The following is a 23,813-nucleotide window of genomic DNA, read 5'->3' as shown; positions in this document are numbered from 1 at the left end:
TGTTTTAAATAATAGATTACCTTCTTGAGTCTAAAACACCAGCTAGTCCTAAATGTAATGTTATTTTACCCACATTGAATCTATCATTCAGGTTTCTATAATTCTATCATAAATTACTTTCCCAATAACTGGTTATTTATCAGAATATGCAGTATCACAAACACTCCCAGGTATACTTTGATTTTTGCATTAAGAAAGCAGAGTTAACAATATTTTGTGAATTCTGAGTAAGGTATGAAATTCATTTGATAACATAAAGGATTCTTTTTGATTCTCATATGTCAGTAAAATGATTGAAGCACTTGTTTGCTATTTTGCAGAGAGAAACAGACATTTCGAGAGGGCTAGATTCTAGATACCATACTGACATTTTTACTTTTTGTTCTTCAGTCGTTTTGTTGTGTCTGACTTTTTGGGCCCCCATGGACTGGTCCATGGGGTTTTCTTGGCAAAGATACTGAAATGGCTTGCCACTTCCTTCTCCAATGTATCACCATTTTTCAGATGAGCAACTGAGGCAAATAGGGGTTAAGTGACTTGCTCAGGGTCACACAGCTAATAAATGTCTGAGGCCAGATTTGAACTGAGATCTTCCTGACTCCAGGCTGTGCTCTATTCACTGCACCACCGAACTGCAGACATTTTTACTATTCAGTTTATTAATTTATCTAATTAAATTCCATACTTTTATCAATTTATGGAGGGGTTTTTTGGATACCTTAAAAATCAAAAAATTATTTTACTTGAAGAAAGAATTTATCTAATTAAATCTCAATTAACTGTTAAATCTCAAATTTGTTGTAGTAGCATGTAAAGTTAACCTTTGAACCCTCATTTGTGATTAAGAGCAAATAAAACTAAACCTCCACATTGTGGTCTGCATGACTTAATAACTGTGTTGTTCTATTTCTATGATTTCTTATAGCTACTTCTCTTCCTATCAAAAACGTTTTCAAAAATGCATGTAGACAAAAGCTTTCGGTCTTTCACGGCCATCAGCAGTCACACTTCAACAAATCCCTAGATCTCTGATAGTATCATTGTGAGTGTTCCTTTCTAGGTGCAGTGCACTCTGTCCTCACCCATTCTATGGGTCTCTTTTTCTTGTCCTCTCATAAACCTTGCACAGGGAGCTGTACAACATGTTGAAAGATTATTTGGTCTTTTTACATTATGTGAATACCAGTTCAGGACACAGGCTGTCTTATCATTTGTTCTTCCTACAGGATTAACTCACCTCCTTTCCAGATTCTGTTAGTAATATGCTAAATCCTATTTATGTCCTCTTCTCCTTTGGTCCACAATTTTCATACATAATTATTTGTTTTTATAAATTTTTGTCTTTTTTATGTCAACCATAATTTCTTCCAGTATTCCTTTCTCTTTTCCTCCCAGAGAGGGATTCAATATTGCAAATAATATCTGTTCTTTTTAAAAAAAAATAAATTTGTTATTTGTTAATATTCTTTTCTTTTTAAATTTTGAATTTTGAATTCTCTCTCCCTCCCACCCCTCACACACTCACTGAGAAGGGAAGTAAAATGATGTCAATTATAAATGTAAAATTATGCAAAACATTTCCATATTAGTCATGTCAAAAAACAATAAAAAATAAAGTGAGAAAATTATATTTCCATTTTCACTCATAGTTCATTAGTTCTTTGGATCATTGTATGGATCAAAGTAAGCAAGTCTCCTCATCATTTCTTATAATACAATAGTATTTGATCACCATCATATGCTACAACTTCTTCAACCCTTTCTCAGTTGATGAACATCTCTTCAATTTCCAATTCTTTACCACAATAAAAACTGCTATAAATATTTTTAACATATAGGTTCTTTTCCTTTTTCTTTGATCTCTTTGGGGTACAGACCTAGTAGTGGTATTGCTGGATCAAAGGTTATGGACAGTTCTATAGTTCTTTGGGTATAGTTACAAATTGCTTTCCAGAATGTTTGGATCAGTTCACAACTCCACCAACAGTGCATTAATGCCCCGATTTTTCCACAGTTTCTCCAACATAAAATATCTTCTTCCTTTCCAGTGAACAATGGTAAGAACATGAGTTAGTTAGGATTTTCAGGAAAGTCAGTCTATTGCTGTAACAATGGATACTGCATATTTTTAGAGCTTCTATTAAGCCTACTCTCCAAGTTATTGACTAGAATTGGTTTATTTCTTCATAGCATTGCAATTTCTTGAAGTATCAGAATATGTGTTGTGTTCATTTTTATCATGTTCATTTTAAGATTGTTATTTGACTAGCTCTTTGTACCTTAACTATCATGAAAAACCAATAGATAATGATAGCTTGCCTTTGTATATAGCTTCAAATATAGTATTTTATTTCATTTTTATTGACTAATCTGTAAGGTAGATAGTCCTAATATTGTTAGTATCAGTTTTTCAGATGAGTAAATTGAGAATCAGAATGTAAACTTCCTAAGGTCACAAAACTGGTAAATACAGAACTTGGATTTATACCTAAGCTTTCTAACTCAAACGCTCAAGTATTTTTTTCAATTATCATACATTATTTCCTGTACTTTCAGCATCTATAATTTTATCATCATCATTATATTAATTCATTAATTCATTTATTCATCCATTCATTCATTCATCTATCTATCTATTTATTTGTTTGCTTGTCTGTTTATTCTTGTAGGGCACCTACTAGGACTATCTCACGATGATTCTAAATTTTGTGAGGAAAACTACGGCTCCATGGAAGATAAACGCTTAATGTCTTCTATCCTAACCAGCATTGATGCTTCCAAACCCTGGTCTAAATGTACTTCAGCAACCATCACAGAATTCCTGGATGATGGTCATGGTATGTATTGTTTCAGTTCAAACTGTATATAAAATCAAACCATTTAGTTTCTCATGAGCATTGTATTATTTTATATTCAAGTAATTTGAAGTTTTCAATAAATCCAATTTGAGTTCATCAAATAACAGAAGATAGTGAAGGAAACATAAAATTCTAACTTCACTGGTTATAGAATGATGATAATTTTACTTTTGGATTGAAACATTTGAAAGGAATCAGCACATACTTTAATACTACTTTGAAAGCCTGGATTTTATTCTCATCTTCACCATTGTCTTCCTTTGAGACTTTTTGCAGATAACAAAGAATCACATAGATTAAAAGTTGTTAGGGACCTTATAGACTATGTAGCTCTACCCATATCTAAGTAATAATCCATTTATATAGCATCACAGATAAGTGGTCATTCAGTCTCTGTTTGAAGAGTTCCAGTGAGATACTTAAATATATATATTAAATAAATTGAACTGAAGTTTAAATAAACCTATCAGTAACTGTGTTTTGAGTAGGGTCTCTCAACAGTTCTGAATTCACTTAACTATACTTGTCACTTAGCCCACATTCATCTATTATAACCCATGCTCTGAAGCAACTATCCCAATTCCTGCCTGCACTAATGAATGGAATCTGAAAAGTGTGGCTATTAGGTTCCCCTTATGACTCAAGGGGTACCTTTAAAAGGTTGTAGGATATATTTTCTAGTGCTATATAGCTCAAGTTCCCACCTGTGTATGTCTGTCAGTAATCATCATTCAGTATCAATTAATCAATCAGATTTAATTAGCTTTTAGAAAGAGGATCTACTAAACTGGTAGTGTTAAGAGCATCAAGTAAAAAAATTCCCTATTCTTCTCCCCAAAAAGTCTGTAACATATTCTTCCAAAAATACATACTGAGTCCAGGAGAAAGTAGAATCAAACTTGGAGTACACATAGAGTAGTTCCTTGAATCTATATCCACTATGTCCTTGGCTCCTGATGAAGCCACTGCTATCAGCTGATCTGGTCCAGTGACTCTGCTAGGACACCAATGGGAAAATGAAGTATCCTCCAGACACCCAGAGTTCACAAGGTCATTTTCTAGTCAAGGAAGTAGTGGAAGGGAAGAAGGAGGAGACAAAGATCTAGACAGAGCCTGGGGCTCTGAGAGAAATCAATTCTTTCTCAGGGATTCACTAGAAAGACATCTTCACTTCAATTTCTAAGGTTCAGAACGTTATGAAATTAGAACAGATGTCCTGTCTTATGTATGTTTTTTATTTATTCAGAGGTTGGGGGGAAGGGTTTTATTCATGCCTAATTAACAAAAAAGATAGGTTCTTACATAATAAATGCATCAGGGATAGGCATTTAATCACTTACTTTAAGTAAGGTTGGATAACTAATGATCAGCTCATTAACTCTCTTTTACATCCTCTAATCCAAGAAGATGGCATTAGAAGCTTTGTAAAACTATGGAAAAATTTAAGCATACTATCTAAAGTCTAAGCATACACTATTACTGATGTGACTTAGAGCTATTTGTCACATATATTATGGTTAACAGATAGGAAACAATTCATTTTGCTTCACTGACCCATCGATTAGCTATCAGAAATGGTTTAACTCTAGTAAGGAAACCATCTACAGGTATGCCTGTAGGCTGGTGAATTAGCTTCTTCCCTGTCCTCTCCCTAAGAAAAATAAAATGGAAGATTTTCTTCTCAAAATGACTTATAAGAAATTTTTGTGGGCTTCAAAGAATATAAATGGGGCGAACCAACACAAAGTTTGAATGATTATAAACATTTCAAGTTTTAAAAATAAATTTTAGGTTTATCTTGTAGAGTACAAAGGCATATAATGCTTTATTAATATTATAAATTGATTTATAACTACTACCCTATATTTAGAAACTAACATTTAAAATATTCTCTGAAATTTAAGCCTTATTGAAAGTCATTTATTAAAAAAAAGACAAATCTACTTACATGGATATGTGGTCCAATTGATGTGGAGTAGCAGGGAAAAATACAGTGTAGCACCCCAATACAGCTCCTTCATAAAGACATAGAAAACACACCAGAATGATTGGGAAATACAAGGGAAAAAAATCACAGTGAATCATATTTACAGCCTAGATGAACAAAAGGAGAAAAAGAGGTTTCTAGACACTGGGAACATAAGTCCACTCAGGAGTACCCCATCAGGAGCATTTCACTGAAGTAACTGCAAGAAGACCAAGGCTATCTATGTACCAAGAAAAAGAAATGGTCCCAGAACCACCCAGATGGAGCCCAACTTGGAGTACTGAAACAAGTGCCAGTTGGAAGCTCTGTGGCTCTCTACCCAATTCCATTTCCCATATCCAGTGTGGACTGAGGAAAGTTCCAGTACTTAGGAATTCCAGGGTGAGAAGCAGTTGTAGACCCTAAGCTGAATATTAAGCAAGGAGAAAGTGTAGACGCAAGCAGCAATAGTGTAACACACCTCAAAAAGGAAGTAAGGTCTCAGTTCCAGCCCCCAGCCTAGTCTAAAGCCTAACCCAACCTAACCTGAACCTGAACTCTAACCAGTGTAAGTATTCCACACAAACCTATCAAGCTGGATAATTATGGGCTGGGTCAGCAGCAATGTATTGAAAGTACAACCAAGGGCAAGCTCCCAGGTGTGTTCCCTCAATCCCTAAACCCAGATCAGAAACTTGCAAAACTCAGACCAGAAGGTCAGATTTTTCCTTGAATCAAACCACCTTTGGAGCACTAAAAGCTTACAGATCCACACCCTGAGCTGTCTCTGAGATCTGGAATTAAAAGAAAAACACTCAATAATCTAAGAATGCTACAGAAGGACCCAACAAAACACAAGCTCAGCCCAGACATTCCCTCCAGAAGTGGTCAGAACCTAGCCCTAATATAAAGTCTTAAGTCAAGGAGTAAAAAAAGAATCTTAACATAAAGAGCTATTAAAATGGCAGAGGTGGTGCAGACACAATGCCAGAAGAAGAGAAAGACTCCAAAATATCTACAAAAAATGGCTTAAAGGAAAACACAAATTATTCTCAAGTTCAACTAGAATTCCTGGAAGAGATGAAGAGGGTTGTTTGTTGTTTTTTTAAGAGCTAAAAAATTATTTGAAAATCAAAGGAGAACAGTAGATAAAAAAAATGGGTAGAGAAATGGAGGCTATGAAAAAAATATGTAAAGAGAATTAACAATTTGGCACAAGAAACACAAAACCCTATCTGAACAACAAAAGTATGAGAGGATAATGGAAAGACACAATTAATAATAATCACTATGAATATCAATAGAACAACCTCACCTTTAAAGCAGAAGAAGTTATCAGAATGAAGAGGATATCAGAAACCAGAATCCAACAATATGTTGTTTAAAGGAACACATTTGAAAAATGAAGATTTACATAGAGTTAAAACAAAAGCCTGGGGAAAAGTTTATTGTGCTTCAGCTTAATTTTTTGTTTGTTTGTTTTTGCAGGGCAATGAAGGTTAAGTGACTTGCCCAGGGTCACACAGCTAGTAAGTGTCAAGTGTCTGAGGCCAGCTTTGAACTCAGGTCCTTCTGAATCCAGGGCAGGTGCTTTATCCACTGCACCACCTAGCTGCCCCCTTAATTTGGAAAAAAAAAAAAAAAAAGCAGAGGAAGCACCCATGATGTCAGACAAAGCAAAAGCAGAGTAAATAAGAAAAGATAAACATAAATAAAAAGATACATTTTTGGAAAGGTTCCATAGACAAGGAATTAATATCAACACTGGACCTTTGTAAACCAAAAATCATAGCATCTCAATTCTTAAAGGAAAAGTTGAATGAGTTGTTGAGAAACTATAATAGTGGAGATCCTCAGCATATCTCTTTTGCAGCGAGATAGATTTAACAAATAAATAAATAAGAGAAAAGAAAGTACTGAATAGAACTTTAGAAAAGTTAGATATGACAAACCTATAAAGATTAAATGGGCATAAAAGTTATATACCTATTTAATAGATATGCATGGTGCCTTCAGAAAAACTGACCATATATTAGGACATAAAAAACTCATGACAGTACCGGAAGTAGAACACTTAAACACATTTTATAGACCATATTGTAACAAAATTACATTCAATTAAAGACTACTAAAGCAAAGATTTAAAATTAACTACAGAGTAAACTTGATCCTAAAGAATAGGAGGGTAAAAAAATCATAGAAACAATCAATTTCATTAAAGATGATTACGACAACAAGAAAACATACTAAATTTTGGGGGATGTAACCAAAGCAATCTTTTTTGTGTGTGTGAGACAATTGGGGTTGTGACTTGCTGAGGGTCACACAGTCAGTAAATGTCAAATGTCTGAGGTTGGATTTGAACTCAGGTCCTCCTGAATCCAGGGCCGGTGTTCTATCCACTGCTCAACCTAGCTGTCCCACCAAAGCAATCTTTAGGGGAAAGTGTACACCACTAAACATTTTCATCAATGAAAGAAAGAGCAGATCAATAAACTGCATGCAACTACAAAAATAGAAAGCCAATAAATTAAAAACCAAAATAGAAATACTGAAAGTCAAAGAAATAATAAACAAAATTGAAAGCAAAAAAAAGTCACATTAAGTTAATAAAACTAGGAGCTGTTTTTCTTTTTTTCTTTTAGTGAGGCAATTGGGGTTAAGTGACTTGCCCAGGGTCACACAGCTAGTACGTGTTAAGTGTCTGAGGCTGGATTTGACCTCAGGTCCTCCTGAATCCAGGGCCGGTGCTCTATCCACTGCGCCACCTAGCAGCCCCTATATACGTTATAAAAACTGATTATATGAGAATATTTTGAGAACTCTAGAGAGTTAACTACAAAACACTTAACTTCAACAAAGTTGTAAGATGTAAAATAAACACACAAGTCATCAACATTTACATATATGCATTTAATAAATGTTTCTTGAATGATTGTATATCATCAACAAAATCCAGCAAGGAGAATTAGAATTTAAATTTCATTTAAAATAATTATAGGAACGCTCCAAGACAATTTCAAAGAACTCATAATAGAGTGTTCTCAACATCCAGAAAAAAGAGCCGTGGATTATGAATGCAGATTGAACCATACTGTTTCTACTTTGGGGCTGGGTTTTTTCCTTCTTTTTTGAGGTTTTTCCCTTGTGCTCCGATTCTTCTTTCACAAGGTGACTAATGCAGAAATATGTTTAATGTGATTGCACATATATAATCTATATCAGATTGCTTTCCATCCTGGGGAGGGGGGAGGGAAGGGAGGGTGAGAGAAAAATTTGGAACTAAACATCCTATGAAAACAAATGTTGAAAACTATCTTTACATGTAACTGGAAAATAATAAAATACTTAAAAAATAAAATAAAATAATTATAGGAAATATGAAATGCTTGAGCATTTACTTGCTAAGAACTCTATAAGAATACAATTACAAAATATCCATTTCAAAAATACAGATTAATTAATTTGAGAATATGAATTGCTCATTCAAAGACCCAGTCAATATAATAAGGTGACAATATTATCTAAAGTAGCTTATTCAATACCATGCCAATGAAATTACCAAATTCTTATTTTATAAAACTAGGAAAAAAAATCTGGATGAACACAGGGTAAAGAATCTCAAGGAATATAATTTTTTTTTAAAAAAGTGGTAAGAAAGAGGTCCTAGCAGTACCTGATCTCAAACTTTACTACAAAGCAATAATTGTCAAAGCAATTTGGTACTGGTTAAGAGATGAGTTTGATCAGTGGAGCATATTAGGTACACAATTTATAGAGGCAAATGAGCACAGAAGCCTTGTGTTGGATAAACCCAAAGATACCAGCTACTGATGTAAGCATTTACCATTTAATAACTGTTGAGAAAATTGGATAGCAATCTGGCAGAAACTCAGTCAACACCAACATATCACACTGTATACCAAGATAAGCTCCAAATGGATGTTCAACTTAGATACAAAGCGGGATATAAAAATTAGAGGAGCAACAAAGAAATTACCTGTCATATCTATGGATAAGAGAAAAGTCCATGACCAAATAAGAGATAAAGAAGTTCACTGGAAATAAAATGGATAGTTTTGATTAGATAAATAAGAGCCATTTATCGAGGGGGGAGGAGCCAAGATGGCAGAGAGAAGCCAACAAGTTGCCTGAGGTCTCCTTTGGTTCCCTCAAAAAAACGTTAAATCAAAAAAATAAGAGCCATTCCCCAATAGATGGTCAAGGGATATGAATAGGTGGTTATCAGAGGAAGAAATCCAAACCATCAATAGCCATATGGAAAAAAGTTCTAAATTATGAATACATAAAGAAATACATATTTAAATGATTCTGATGTTCTACCTCATATGGCATAGATGACGAAAATGGTAAATGACAAATGTTGGAGAAAACAAGTACATTAATATATTGTTGCTGGAGCTGTGAACTGATCTGGACATTCTGCAAAGTTGGAACTATGGCCAAAATGACATTAAACTGGGAACACCTTTTGACCCAGTGATACTACAACTAAATCCTTACCCCAGAGAGATGAAAGAAAGAGAAAAGGATCCATATGTGCAAAAAGCAGGTATAGCAGCTTTTTTTTCTAGTAGCAAAGAACTGGAAATTGAAGGAGCGACCATCATTGGGCATTGGGAATGGATGAATAAGTTGTCACATATGAATGTGAAGGAACATGTGCTGAAAGAAATGATGACAGGGAAGTGAGCAGAACCAGGAGACAAACACCTTTGAAAGTCGTAGAAACTCTGATCAATGTAATGACCCACCAGAATTCCATTGCAACATGATGAAATGTGCAAACTGCCTCTGGATAGAGAAATGATTGACTCATGCAACTTAAAGTGTGGATTAAGACACATTGTATTTTTGGACATAACTAATGCAGAAATTGTTTTCAACTATATGAGGTTGTAACAGGAGTTTCGTTTTTTCTTCCTGTCTCAGTGGGGTGCATGAGAAGGAAGAAAAGATAAACTTTCCTGATTACAAAATGAAATAAAATTTAATTAAAAATTATTTTAAAATAAAATACATGGAGAGAGAGAAAAAAGCAAAATTAAATATCAAGAAAAAAAAAGATCAAATGAAGGAAGGATCCCTTATTGGTGGTGAAGTTCTACAGATGTTATTTTCAGATGACATTGTGATGATTCTGTAAAGCCCTGAGTCACTGCAGACTTCCCTGAGATCTATTTTTTAAATGCATCTTTCAGTTGACATATTAAAGAAGCTATCGTGCTATTCCCTGGTATTGATAAAATCTTGGCTCCAGATATTGATTTTGTTAATCATATTAAATCTTTCTTATTTAAATGGCCACTTATCAAATTAACTGCATAGAATTTTTTCTAGTTTTAAAAATACAGATTCTATAATTCTCCTTGTTTTGGTTGTGGTAATAGAAGAAAGATAGTTTTCTACTATGTTATCTTTTGCTTTGTGTATATTTTCAATCAAGTATTAATTTTGAAGACTATATTTGATGAGATGAATTCAGAATGACTTTCAAGAGTAGGGATCCTGGAATTCAACAGATTCTATTTTAAATGAAATGTATTTCCACAACACAAAGTTTAAAAATTTTAAAGTGACAGAGGTATTCCTGATGCTATTGTTCACAATTCTCTTCAAGTAATTTCTAAAATGAAACAAAAATATTCTACTTTTTGGATCAATTTATGAGTAAGAACAATTATACCCTTAGGTACATTGAGACTTAATTTTGATGATAAATTAACCTCAGTTAGGATTTTAACAGGTGTCATAACATCCATAACATTCACCTACCTTATTCAAACAAAACCCTTTAGGCTTTCATTCATAACTTACTTACTTTTTATCACCAATTAACAAGAGGAAACAACAGCCAATATCTAAGTAATTGAAAAGCTGATAATTTGATACTGGAGAACATATAATGAAATATAATTCCCTACTCTTGAGAGAGAAACAGGAGCCTTTTAGGTCAAGATTTTGTTTAGATTGTCAAACTGGTTACTGTGTGGAGTATATTTCTACTTAACTGTTGTTGTTTTTAAAAATTAGTCACAAGATCAGTTTAGAAAAAGAAAAACGCCTCTGAAAGTTCTATGGCTTAAAAAGCTATAAAGATGGGGCAGCTGGATGGCGCAGTGGATGGAGCGCCGGCCCTGGATTCAGGAGTGCCTGAGTTCGGGTCCGGCCTCAGACACTTGGCACTTGCTGGCTGTGTGGCCCTGGGCAAGTCACTTAGCCCCAATTGCCCCGCAAAACAAACAAACAAACAAACAAATGTTGAAAACTATCTTTACCTGTAACTGGAAAAAAAATAAAATACTATTATAAAAAAAAAAAGCTATAAAGATGAAACATTAGTACTTAAATATGAAAGTGTTGAGACAAATTGATGCAAATTCATGTAAAGTCACTTCATTGCAACCTAGTAAACCACTCCATTTTGCATCTACTTGTTCTACCTGCTTTCAACTCCAAGGAACTATTTGCCCCTCCCAGGATAAATTCTTCACTTCTAATCATCACCCTCAAGCTGCTAATTCAAGCCTTAAATGACACCACCTCCCTCAACCTCCTTTTCCCTCTGATTAGAGAACTGAAGGGTAGAGACCAAGATCCTCCTAATGCCTTCCTTTATTGAGGGTAGACACTGGACTCTCAGTTTAATCCAATGACTAAATCTGACAAATTATAAAAAGTCCTCCTCTAGTAGTCCCATTTGTACTACTGAGATTAGGGAAATCTATTTCATTATATAATCTCCAGGACCATTATTGTTTTTTTAGTTGCTTAGAGTTTGACCTCTTTTTAATGATCTGATCTTTTAAATCACATGGCTATTGTTTTGTATATAATTCTTTTGGTTTTTGCTTATTTCGTCCTGTGTTAGTTCATACACATCTTCCCATGTTTCTTTCAGATATTCAGGGATCATTTCATCCTACCCAATAGTATTTCCTTACATTCATATACCATGGTTGTTGTTTTTCTCAATCATGTCCCAGTTGGTGGGAAGCCAATTTGTTTCCAGTTCTTTGCTATAGTGACTATTTTGTTATATGTTGAGCCTTTTGTTTCTGTCTTTGGCTTCTCTGAGACCTAGGTTCAGTAATGGGATCATTGAGTCAAAGGGCATGAATAGTCACTTTTATTGCATAATTCCAAATTGATTACCAGAATAATTGGACAAATTCATTGCACCAACAATATATTAGTGCATCTATTCCTATAGTTCCCACAATCCCTTAGAGACTAACTATTCTCAGTTTCCGGTTATCTTTGCTAGGTCAGAACTAATTTCTGTCAAATTGTTTTCTATTTCCCCCAGTAATTCTTGTCAAATACGGAATCCTTCCCCAAAGGGATTTCTAATATCACATTTATCAACTACAGATTTATCAACTTGTGGAATCTAAAGTGAAATTTCAAAAAACATATTATTTTTGCTTTCACTATTAATGATTTCAGAAAGTCAGTCGATAAACATTAAGTGCCTCCTATGTGTTAAGCACAGTGCTTAATGATGAACGTAGAGAGACATAACAGTCCCTGCTCTCAAGGACTTCACAGTCTAATGAGAGACAATATGCAAACAATTACTTCCAAACAAGATAAATACCAGATAAATTGGAAATAATGAACAAATGGAAGAATTCGAATTAATGGGAGTCAGGTCTAAGCTTCCTGTAGAAAGTGAAATTTTAGCTGAAAGCTGAAGAAAACCATGGAAACCATAGGTGGAAATGAGGAAGGATAATTTTCCAGACATGGGGAATAGCTAGAAGAAATCACTGGATTGTAGACTACAAGGTAGAGTGTGTATCCTGGGAAGGCAGGTTATATGAAAGGTGCCAAATGCAAAATTTTTGATCCTAGAGGTGATAGGGCTGCACTGAATTTTATTGAAAAGGAGGGGTGATATGGTCAGACTTGTGCTTTAGGAAGATCATTTTGACAGGTGGGTCGGGCCAATCAGCATGCTATTGTAATAGTCCAAGCATAAGATGTGGAGGGACTACATTTCTTCATTTCGCACCTGGCTTTGATCCCTGGGACTTGGACTTCTTTATCTTCCCTCCTCTCTCACTCTCCCTTACAATCTCCCTTTTCTGAGTTGTCTTCCCCCATTAGATTTTAAGTCTTGAACACAAGGACTGGCTTTCTTTTTCCTATCTGCATCTCCAGCATTTAGCACAGTACCTAATGCATAGTAAGCACTTAATAAATGTTTACTGACTGACTGATTATACCAGGGTGGCAGCAGTGTCCGAGAGGAGAGTGTATGTGAGATATGTTATGAAGGAAAAATAAACAGGCCTTGGTAAAGCATTGGAAATGGGGATGAGAGAGAGTGAGGAATCACAGACAACAACCTAGGTGACCGGGAGGATGGTAGTACTCTCAACAGTAATAGGGAAGTTAGGAAGAGGGTTTGGTAGAAAAGAGAATGAGTTTGGTTTTGAATATATTGTTTTAGATATCTATAAGACATCTGCTTTGAGATTTGGAGTGCATTTTCATGTGATCATTTATAGTTTGCAATTCTTCTTTTGAAAACTGCTTATTCATATTCTTTGACCACCTATGTAAGAGAATATACAAGGTGTCCCAAAAGTCTGGGTGCATTTTAAGCTATTCAAAATTTAAACTAAAACTAGGAGACCCTATATTTGTGTTAATTATGTATATATTTTGTATAACAGATTTTAATCAGTTATTTCATGCAAAGATTCCATTTTTCACTCAACTATCACTCCATATTCTTGATTTTTGTTAGCATAACCCCTTTTTAATTTATGTAATCTAAATCATCTATTTTTTTATTAATTGTTATAGCTATCCCTTTTCTTGTTGGGAATTCTTTCACTAGCCACAGTTGTGAAAGGTTCCTTCTTCCTAACTCTACCAATTTCTTTAATGATGTCACCTTTTACATTCAGGTTATGAATTGATTTGGAGTGCAGTATGATCATTGGTATTAGATGCTAGACTAGAACTAATTTCTATCCAATTTTTTTCTATTTTTCCCAGTAATTCTTAGCAGTAACTTCCCAGTAATTATAGGCAAATTTTTCATTCTTCAGAATGAATTTTATTATTAATTTAACTAGTTTTATAAAGCATCTCATTGGTCATTTGGCTGCTAGAAATCTTATAAATCCATTTAAATAGTATTGTTGCTTTATTATATTGGCACAGTATCTATCTTCCTTTATATCTACAAATAATATTTTGTAGTTGTCTTTCATTCACCTTAGAAGGTTAACTCCCAGATATTTTATTAATTTTTAGGCATTGGGAGTGCCATTTCTCTTATTTTGTTTCCTCTTTCCTGATGTTTACATATATTTAATTTTATCATGTAATTTCCATTTCTTATCTTTTCTGATTTCTATTTCTATAGCTTTTATTCTAGAACTCTGCTCAACATTAATAAAGAGAAGGGACATCCTTTCTTTGTTCTTTTGGTAGAGGGAAAGGAACCAATGTCTCTCCATTGTAAATATTGAGATATTTGCTTTTGATTACATTAAACATTTACCTGTTAAAACAAATACGAGTGCAGGGCTTTCAGTCAGTAAGACTTCAGTTCAAATCCTCCCTCAGACACTTTACTAGCTACATGACCATTGGTAAGTCAATCAACATTTCAGCCTCAGTTCTTTTCCCTGAAAAATAGGGGTAATAACAACATCTACCTCATAGAGTTGTTATTAAAATCAAATGAGAAAAAATATTTGAAGTTCTCTGCAAATTTTAAAACACTTATTTAAATGTTATCACCACCACCATCATTATTATTATTATTATCATCATTATATGAAGGAGAGGCCATTACAGGATGATGCTTTTCAAGTTTTTTGTTTGTTTTTTGCAGGGCAATGGGGGTTAAGTGACTTGCCCAGGGTTACACAGCTAGTAAGTGTCAAGTGTCTGAGGCCAGTTTTGAACTAAGGTCCTCTTGAATCCAGGGCCAGTGCTTTATCCACTGCACCACCTAGCTGCCTTGAAGGTTTTGTTTTTTTAAATAAACGACTAGTTTGTAAGACGGGTGTTTGTTTTTTGAAATTCCCATTTATATTTCACCACAGGTCATTAAAATTGCATTTGCTAAACAGTCAATATAGTCAATGATATATATTTTTTGTTTGTGTTGGATTTATGCAGTCTTGAGAGAGGAACATTAATGTCTTCTAATATTATGTTTTAATGTGTTGTTTTTTCTCATATTAATTATTCTGAAGGTTCTCCTAAACTTTGCCCCCTGTTTTAACAACCTTGTATCCTTGGTATGAATAATTGCCAGTAGTGAATTTTTTTTGATATATTGTTGCAATCCCCTTACAATGACTTTATTTATATATTTCAATTGGGTTTTTTTTTTGCATCAATGTGCATTACTGAAATCGGTCTACAGTTTTCTTTGCTTTTCCTTACTTTGGAAATCAGAATGATATTTATTTCATAAAAGAGGTTTGTGTAAGCACCTTCTGTCTCATTTATCGAGGTAGCTAGATACCTCAGAGCATAGAATACTGGTCTTGGAGTCGGGAAGACTTAAGTTCAAATATGGCCACCCTGGACAAGTCACTTAACCTCTGTTTACCTTAATTCACTAGAAAAGGAAATGGCAAATCATTCTAGTATCCTTGCCTAGAAAACCCCGAATGTGGGGCTAAGGCTGAATGAATGAATAACAACAATGTGCCAGGACCAATGCTAGGCACTGGGAATACAAAAACAAATAAACAAAAAGCCCTTGCCCTCCTATTCTACAGGAGAATAATAATGTATCCACAGAAAATTAAATAAACAATATATGCAAAGTCTATTCAAAGTAATTTGGGGGAGGAGAGATTAGAAACTGAGAGAACCAAGATAGGCTTCCCCTCAGAGATGGTACCTGGTCTGAGCCCTCATGGATGCCAGGGTTTCCATGAGGCAGAGATTATGGGGCAGAGCATTTCAGACAAGGGGCACAGCCTTTGCAAAGATATAGAGATAAGACATAAAATGTTTTGTATTTTGTATTGGGAGCAGGAAGTAGGGCAATTTGAATGAAAGGTATTTGTGTGAGGGGGATTAAAGCCTAATAAATCTGAACAGCAGGACTGGTACCAAATTGCAAAGGATTTTAAAAGCCAAACAAAAGAGTTGGTATTTTATCCTAAATGGAAGAGAAAGTCATTGGAGTTTCCTGAGCAGGAAAGAAACATGGCACCTGTATGGAGGATAGACTAGAGAGGGAAAGAAAATGGATGTGGGGAGAAGAATTGGCCTGAAAAAAAAAACTGGAGAGAAGAGGATAATTGGGAAGGATAACTAGGTAAGATTTAGCAGCTGATTGGATATGATAGATGAAGGAGAGGGAATAGTTAAATCTTGTGTGCAAACCTGGATGCTCAAAAGGATGTTAACGCCCCCAAGAGAAATAGAGAAGTTAGGGAGAAAAGAAGGTTTTTGACATGGGATTGTGGGTATAGATAATGAGATCTGTTTTAGACATGTTGAATTTGAGATGCCTCTGAGGCATTTGGTTAGAAATATCCAATAGAGTGTTGCTAATACTGTACTGTAGTGCAGATGAGATACTTGGGCTGGACATAAAGATCTGCAAGCCAGTTGTATAAAGATTATAGTTCAATTCATGGGAGTTGATGTTATCTAGAGAGAGGGTATCAAGAGATAAGAAGATCCAGGTCAGAGCTCAGCAAAGGAAACTGAGACATGGCCAGATGGGCAAGAGAACAGTTAGGAGAAAACATTGTCATGAAAAGGCAGGGAGAAAGAGAGTGCCTAATAGAACCTAATAGGTGATCAACAATATCAAATTCAGCAAAGACCAGATGAAGAGGGAGAAACTCGTTCAATATTAATAGAATTCAACTGCAGGGGCAGCTAGGTGGTACAGTGGATAAAGCACTGGCCTTGGATTCAGGAGGACCTGAGTTCAAATCCAGCCTCAGACACTTGACACTTAACTAGCTGTGTGACCCTGGGCAAGTCACTTAACCCTCATTGCCCTACCAAAAAAAAAGAATTCAACTGCAAATCCATCTGGCTGAGGATTTTTTCCCATCCTGGCTTGTTTGATTTACTTTTTTGACATAGCTCAATTAGTCAATTTTGATATTTTACATTTTATTGATATGTGTCTACTTCCTTTGAATTTCAAGTATTTTGGCATATATTTGCATATCATTTTTTTGGTCAGTCAACATGCCTTTAAGTGCTTAAAATGTGCAAGACATTGTGCTTGATAATTCTTCATGTTTTCTGTCTGCTTGCCATGAATTTATCTTGTTCATCTTTGATTTTGATAATTTGATATTCTCTTTTTTTCTTAATCAGATTAACTAATGGTATATTGATTTTATTTTTCTTTGAAACTTTTAGTTTTGTACAACAATTCTATGGTATTTTGATTTTATGATTTATCTGTTTAGTTTTGAATATTTCTTATATATTTTTTAGAAATTTTCTTTTCTCTATTATCCAGTCTTTATCATTGAATGTTAAGTTCACTGATCTTCTCTTTTTCTACTTTATTAATTTTTTTCAGAGATAAATTTTCATCCCACTGCTTTAGTTCAACTTTGACTTGTTGTCTCACTGGTATTATTCTCTTAACATAATTATTTATTGTTTCTATAATATATACATTGTTATGATTCCCTTAAGCCATAGTGTTTGTTCATTTTTAAAAAATGAAGCTACAATTGAATTCTGAGATGTGTATTTTTTAAAAATCCTATTTAGAAGTTACCACAAATCATTCAAATCTAATTTGTTCAGCAGTCTGCAATACTATATTGTCCTGGGGGCAGCTAGGTGGCACAGTGGATAGAGCACCGGCCCTGGAGTCAGGAGTACCTGAGTTCAAATCCGGCCTCAGACACTTGACACTTACTAGCTGTGTGACCCTGGGCAAGTCACTTAACCCCAATTGCCTCACTAAAAAAAAAATACTATATTGTCCTTCTTGTTTAGCTTTATGTCAGATTTATGGAGCTCTAGGAGAGGAACATTGATGTCTTTTAGTGTTATATTATAGTCTTTTTGCAACTAACCTTTTTTCTCTCTGTTACTGTCTTTTTTTTTTTTTTGGTGAGGCAATTGGGGTTAAGTGACTTGCCCAGGGTCACACAGCTAGTAACTGTCAAGTGTCTGAGCTCAGATTTGAACTCAGGTCCTCATGAATCCAGGGCCGGTGCTTTATCCACTGTGCCACCTAGCTGCCCCTGTTACTGTCTTTTAAATCCACTTTTTATTTGTATTGTTTTTACATCAACTTCATTTCAAAATAGATGCCTTTCACTTCTCTTACCTAGTGAGCTATCCACTATAACAAAGAACAAAAAAAAGAGAGGAAAAAAAGCACTTCAGCAAAATCTTAACTGTCATACAGTTGTAGGCGCTTCCTAAATGTTTATTGATTCATTCATTAACATAGGGATTATTCCACACTCATAACTGTCCACCTTTGTAGTACAAAAAAGAAAATAAAGGAAGAATGTGCATTTTAGAATGTCTTCTCTAGGCCCATGTTTGGTCATTATGATTACATAGTTAATAAACATTTATTAAGAACCTACTATGTGCCACACGCTGGGCTTTGTGCTAGGGATTTGTCTCTGCCTTTGAGGAGCTCACAGCCTAATGAGAGAAGACAACATATAAAATGAAGCTGAAAAGTGAGGAAAGAGTATTTAGTGGGGGGAGGGGGGTGGTGCAGAGAAGGAATGATAAAACCTATAGCTGGGTTAGAAAGGATGAGTGGCTGTAGTGGGCTCCTTCCCTAAACTGAAGACCTGGGAAGCATTCTCTGTGGTCCACTTTCCACTCTCTCCAGAGTGAGGGGCCCCAGGTACAGGGAGTACTGAGGAGGTTTGAGTTTCAATTGATTCAATTTTGCAGGAAGATGATTTATCACAGACAATGATAAGGTCGGGAGATCAGCCTAGTGGAAAATGTTTTTTTTTTTCAGTTTAATTGTTGTTCTTTCAATTTACACTGTTGTAGTTATTTGGTATGTTGTTTTTGTATTTCGTGTAATGTTTTCTTGGTGGTTCTTAATTTCACTTGACATAAGTTTGTATAAACCTTCTTTGGTGTCAGAGGTAACTCAAATGCCAGCAACTCTCTTAGATTAGGTTTGATGTTGGAACAAAAGGCTGTTCTAACAAAGCAAGGACATGTAACAAGATTACAGTGGCATTTAGCGTCTTTGGATCTGTCTCCCCCTCCTCTGTACCCCACCTACCATTGCTATACAGAAACAAGTCTGGTCATCATGTTAGGATATGGTAAAACACATGGTAACTCAGTCTTCAAAAATGGCTGGGATCTTGTATGCCTTAGGGTGACCAGGAAGCAGTGTCCAGAAGGCAGGAACAATCAATACCTGAGGACAGCTTTGTCTTCTTTTAGGGAGAAATAATACCTAAGAAGGAAGGGCCTTGGCCTCCCCATATTGTTGGTGGGGGAAAGAAGTTGAATCAAGGAAATGTTGGTAAATGTTAGCCCTACCACATCATGTTTCTCTGAGTTCTTCATATTCATCAAGGGTATAAATATCCTCTTCCCTTGCTTTTTTTTCTTTTCTTTTCCTTTTTTTTTCTTAACATAATACCAAATTGCTTTCCAGAAAAGCTAGATTAAAAAAATAATTTAGATCCTTTGACATTTCATGCACATGTCATTAGTGCTTTAAGAGCTTCCAGGTTTGGGAGCACCCTGAGAAGAAAAACCTGTTAAAAGATCAGCAAGGGAGAAGAGACCTGAGCCCAGAGGATTGTTAACACACATCACCCACACCATATCTTACCTCCTGAGGGGAGCAGTCATCCAAAAAGAATGATAATTTTATTTCTTCTTTGCCCATGCTTATTTCCTCAATTTCTTTTTCTTGTTTTATTGATTGCTTTGCCCCTAATCTTATTGAAAAGTACTCTTTCCATGATTTTCTGAATTAATCATGTTCGTCATTTCTTATATCAAAGCTTCTTAAACTGTGGGTTGGGACCCCATGTGGGGTCACGTAGCAAGGTGGGGGTAATGAAAAATTTGGCAACAATAAAAGGTTATGTATACCTATTTTATATACCTATAATACCTGGGGTTACATAAAATTTCTTGGGCGAAAAGAGGTCGTAAGTGGAAAAAGTTTAAGAAGCACTTTCATATATTATAATATTATTCCCTTACATTCATGTACCACAGTTTGTCTACCCATTCCCTAATTAATGGGCATCCGCTTTATTTTTGTTTTTTGTTTTCTTATCATAAAATTGCTACTACAAATATTTGGCATATATAAGGCCTGTTTTCTCTCTGCCTTTCTTTTTTTGTTATTGAGTTAATTTCTGGGTCAAAAGGCATGGACATTTTAGTCACTTCATTTAGATAATTCTAAATTGTTTTTCAGAATAGTTCTACCAACTCAAACCTCTAATAATAATAATGAATAAGACTTTCCAGCATCCCTCCAACATTAATTACTCCCATATTTTGTCATACTTGCAAATTTGCCAGATGTGATCTGAAACCTCAGGGTTACTTTGATTTATGTTTCTCTTGTTATTTGTGATTTAGACAGCATATTCTTTCATATAGCTGCTAATAATTTGTGAATTTTCTTTTGATAACTTCATAGGCGAATGCCTTTTGGTCATGGCATTTTTCTGTTAGTTGTCTATGTAACTTTTATATGGCAAAAATCTTATCAGACATGCTTGAAACAAATGTTTTCCCTTCTTGTTTTTTATTTTTATTTTTTCCTTATTACATTAATTTTGTTCAGATTTTTTCAATTTCATGTTCTCAAAATTATCTTTTATCTTGCCTCTTGTTTTTGATAAGAATTCATTCCTTATCTATTGCTGTGAAAAGGTATGTGATCTGCTATTCTAATTTTTTTATGGTATGCTCTTTAATGTTTAAGTCATATAACTATTTTGAATTTATTATGGAATAGGGTATAGGATGTTGATATAAACCTAATTTCTGCCAGACTGCTTTCCAGTTTTTCCATAAATTCTTGTCAAATAGGGAGTGTTTTCCTGGGTAGTTTTTGGTGTTTGTTTTTTATTTTAAATTTATTAAGCATGGAATTATTGAGGTCAAGATTAGCTAATTCTTCCTTGTCTAGTGAATTGTGTTGACCTAATCTTCTATTTTTTAAAGTACCAAAAGGTTTTTATTAATTGTTACTTTATAATATAATTTGAGGTCTGAAAATACTATCCCTTTTCCTATTTTTTTTTTCATTTTTCTCCTTGGTATTCTAGGTCTTTTCCTCCAAATAAATTTCTTCATGATTTTATATAACTGTAAAGCATCCATTAGGTATTCACAATAGTATGAAATTAATGTAACTTTAGTATTGTTGCTATTTTTAATTATATTGACATGGTCCAGCTTTGTGGAACTGAATTTTCTTCCCACTATTTAAGTTGTTTTTTCTTTCTTTAAGGACTATTTTGTAATTGAATCTATGCAAATATTGACTCCCAAATATTTTATTTTCAGTTAGATTTCTTTTTCTATTATTGCCTCCTGGATTTTGTTATCACTATGTAGAAATGCTATGGATTTTTCTGTATTTATTTTGTAGCCTACAACTTTATTTAAGTTATAAACTGAATCAACTAATTTCTTTGCTTATTTTCTAGGATTTTCTAAGTAAGACATCATGTCAACAGAAAATATTACTTTGTTTTGTACTCTTTGTCTGTGTTTGTGCTTTTAATTCCTTTCTTTTTTCTTATTGCTATTTCCAGTATTTCAAGAACTGTATCAAACAGTAGTGGGACAAGAGGGCATCATTACTGTATGTCTATATTTATTGAGAAGCTTTGAGTGTTTCCTAACACACATAGCTAGCTTTTGGTTTTAGCTAGTAATTTTTTATCATTAAAAAAAGTGCCTATACTCTGTAGGATTTTTAGCATAAAGGAATATTGTATTTTGTCAATAGCCTTTTCTCCATCTATTAATGTAATCATGTCATTTTGGATAGCTTGTTTTTTAGTATCCTTATGACAATTATTTTTCCTAATAGTGAATCATTCTTGCATTCCTGGTACAAATCCAAGTTGATCATATTATTATTATATTTTTTATAAATTGCTATAGTCTTACATGGTTTTATTTAAAAATTTGATTAAACATTTATTAAAAATTTTGATCTGCATAGTTTTTTCTTTTTTCTGTCAATAAGCATTTATTAAATACATGTTATGTGATAGGCACAAAGTTAAATGTTGGGAATACAAATATAAGTAGAAAAAAAGATGAACATCTTCCCTTAAAGAATTTATATTCTAATGGGGGAGGGCAATGCATAAAAGGAAGTTGAAAAGTAAGAGTGGGAGAGGAAAAAAATCGAGAAAGTTTGGATTGGAGCCTAAAGGGTAATGATCACATTGCTAGCCTGGGCACTATCAGGGGAGTTTACTTCACAGTGAGAAGCCCAGGGCAGAAGGATATGAACGTCTGGATATACTAAAGTGTTTTCTTTCTCAATTTTTAAGAATTAAAAAAAATATCATATGGGTATTGACTATTTAAATGTTTGATAAAATTCTTCTGAAAGTCTCTCTGAACTCCAAATTTTTTCTTTGGTAGTTCCTTTGCAATTCAATTTCCTCTTCTGAGATGGTATTATTTAAGATCTTTATTTGCTGTTTTGTTAATTTGAGTAATTTATGGTTTCATTTGTGATCCACTTCTACCCCTTGTCCTCCCAGTGATTATTCTCTGTCCCACTGGCCAAGGCATCTACCTCATCTCAGTCCATGTCCCTCCCACCCTGTGGGGTGCCAACTGCACAGAACATGGTATTATCTAAGAAGGCACAACACCTTCTCTGAAATTCATTATAAAATCTCCATCTCCCATCACATGCATTCACATCTTCCCCCATGGCAGTTTCAGTGAGGCTCCCTCTCCCCTAAACTCTTCCTCTAATTCCACCAGTTTCAACCCTTCCTATTCTCCTGCAGCCACCTTTCTTCCTGAGAAACTCTAGAAATTGCCATCTTTTCACTGTTCACCCATTCTTCTCTCACCTCCACCTTCCCTTTCATTTATGTACCCTTACCATTCTATAAGTCCATTGCACTAGATACATTGATTCCCCTGAAGTTGAGTAGGATTTAATCCCTGTTGCTTCCATTTTACTTCTATACTTTCATTTCTTCGTGTATTAACATTCCACTTACAACTTTATTGCCTTGTGTACTTTTTATCTGATTTTTATCTACTTAAAAATTTTTACCCTATCAATCTTTTTTCTTTCTTTTAAAAAAACCTATAAATTTGGTATAATTGATTCCATTGATGAATGTCTCCTTGGTGATTGTGTATCTCTGTCTTTGACATATTTGCAGATTAAATATTCTGTCAGATATGGTACTGGGTTGTTTGTTTGTTTGTTTTTGCTTCCCAGAAATGTCTCTATTTTGTTAAATGTCCATCTTATTTCTTTGCTACATAGGCTCGGATTTAGAGTGTATGTCATTTAAAAATATATTTATTTCATTTTTAATTTTTGAAATTAAACAAACATTTTATAACCTAGTAGAATAAAAAAAGGTGATTGCACATGAAACTACAAAGCTAACATGTACAACTTGCTATTCCTTTAAAATATATAGTAAAATTATGTAACTTTCTTTTTTTCTTTCCTCCCCCTCCCTGTCCTAGAGAAGGCTACCATTAGACAAAATGTATGTATATATATGTAAAATCATTCTATACACACTTCTATTTATCAGTTCTTTTTCTGGACTCAGATGACATCCTCCTTTATAAGTCTGTTGTTAATTTGGGTAAATTATAATAGTCAAAATTACTTAACCACTCAAAGTTGTTCTTAAAACAATATTACTGTTGCTGTATACAATGTTCTCTTGGTTCTGTTCATTTTGGATTTCATGTTGAGCTCTTTTATTTTCTGAAAACGCTGTTCCACTTCCTTTGTA

At 34.3% G+C, this 23,813-nt stretch overlaps 1 protein-coding gene across 1 annotated transcript in view; it reads left to right on the top strand.

Annotated features, from left to right (window-relative positions):
• ADAMTS5 (ADAM metallopeptidase with thrombospondin type 1 motif 5) overlaps positions 1 to 23,813 on the top strand; it is a 64,798-nt gene that overhangs the window by 26,159 nt on the left and 14,826 nt on the right. Inside the window, exon 3 of the mRNA XM_043997439.1 lies at positions 2,670 to 2,837. Within this exon, the coding sequence (XP_043853374.1) occupies positions 2,670 to 2,837 (168 nt within the window). The remainder of the gene's footprint in view (positions 1 to 2,669; positions 2,838 to 23,813) is intronic.

This window comes from Dromiciops gliroides, chromosome 3, assembly GCF_019393635.1.
Source record: "Dromiciops gliroides isolate mDroGli1 chromosome 3, mDroGli1.pri, whole genome shotgun sequence".
Taxonomy (NCBI): Eukaryota; Metazoa; Chordata; class Mammalia; order Microbiotheria; family Microbiotheriidae; genus Dromiciops; species Dromiciops gliroides.
This window is presented reverse-complemented; position numbering and strand designations above follow the sequence as displayed.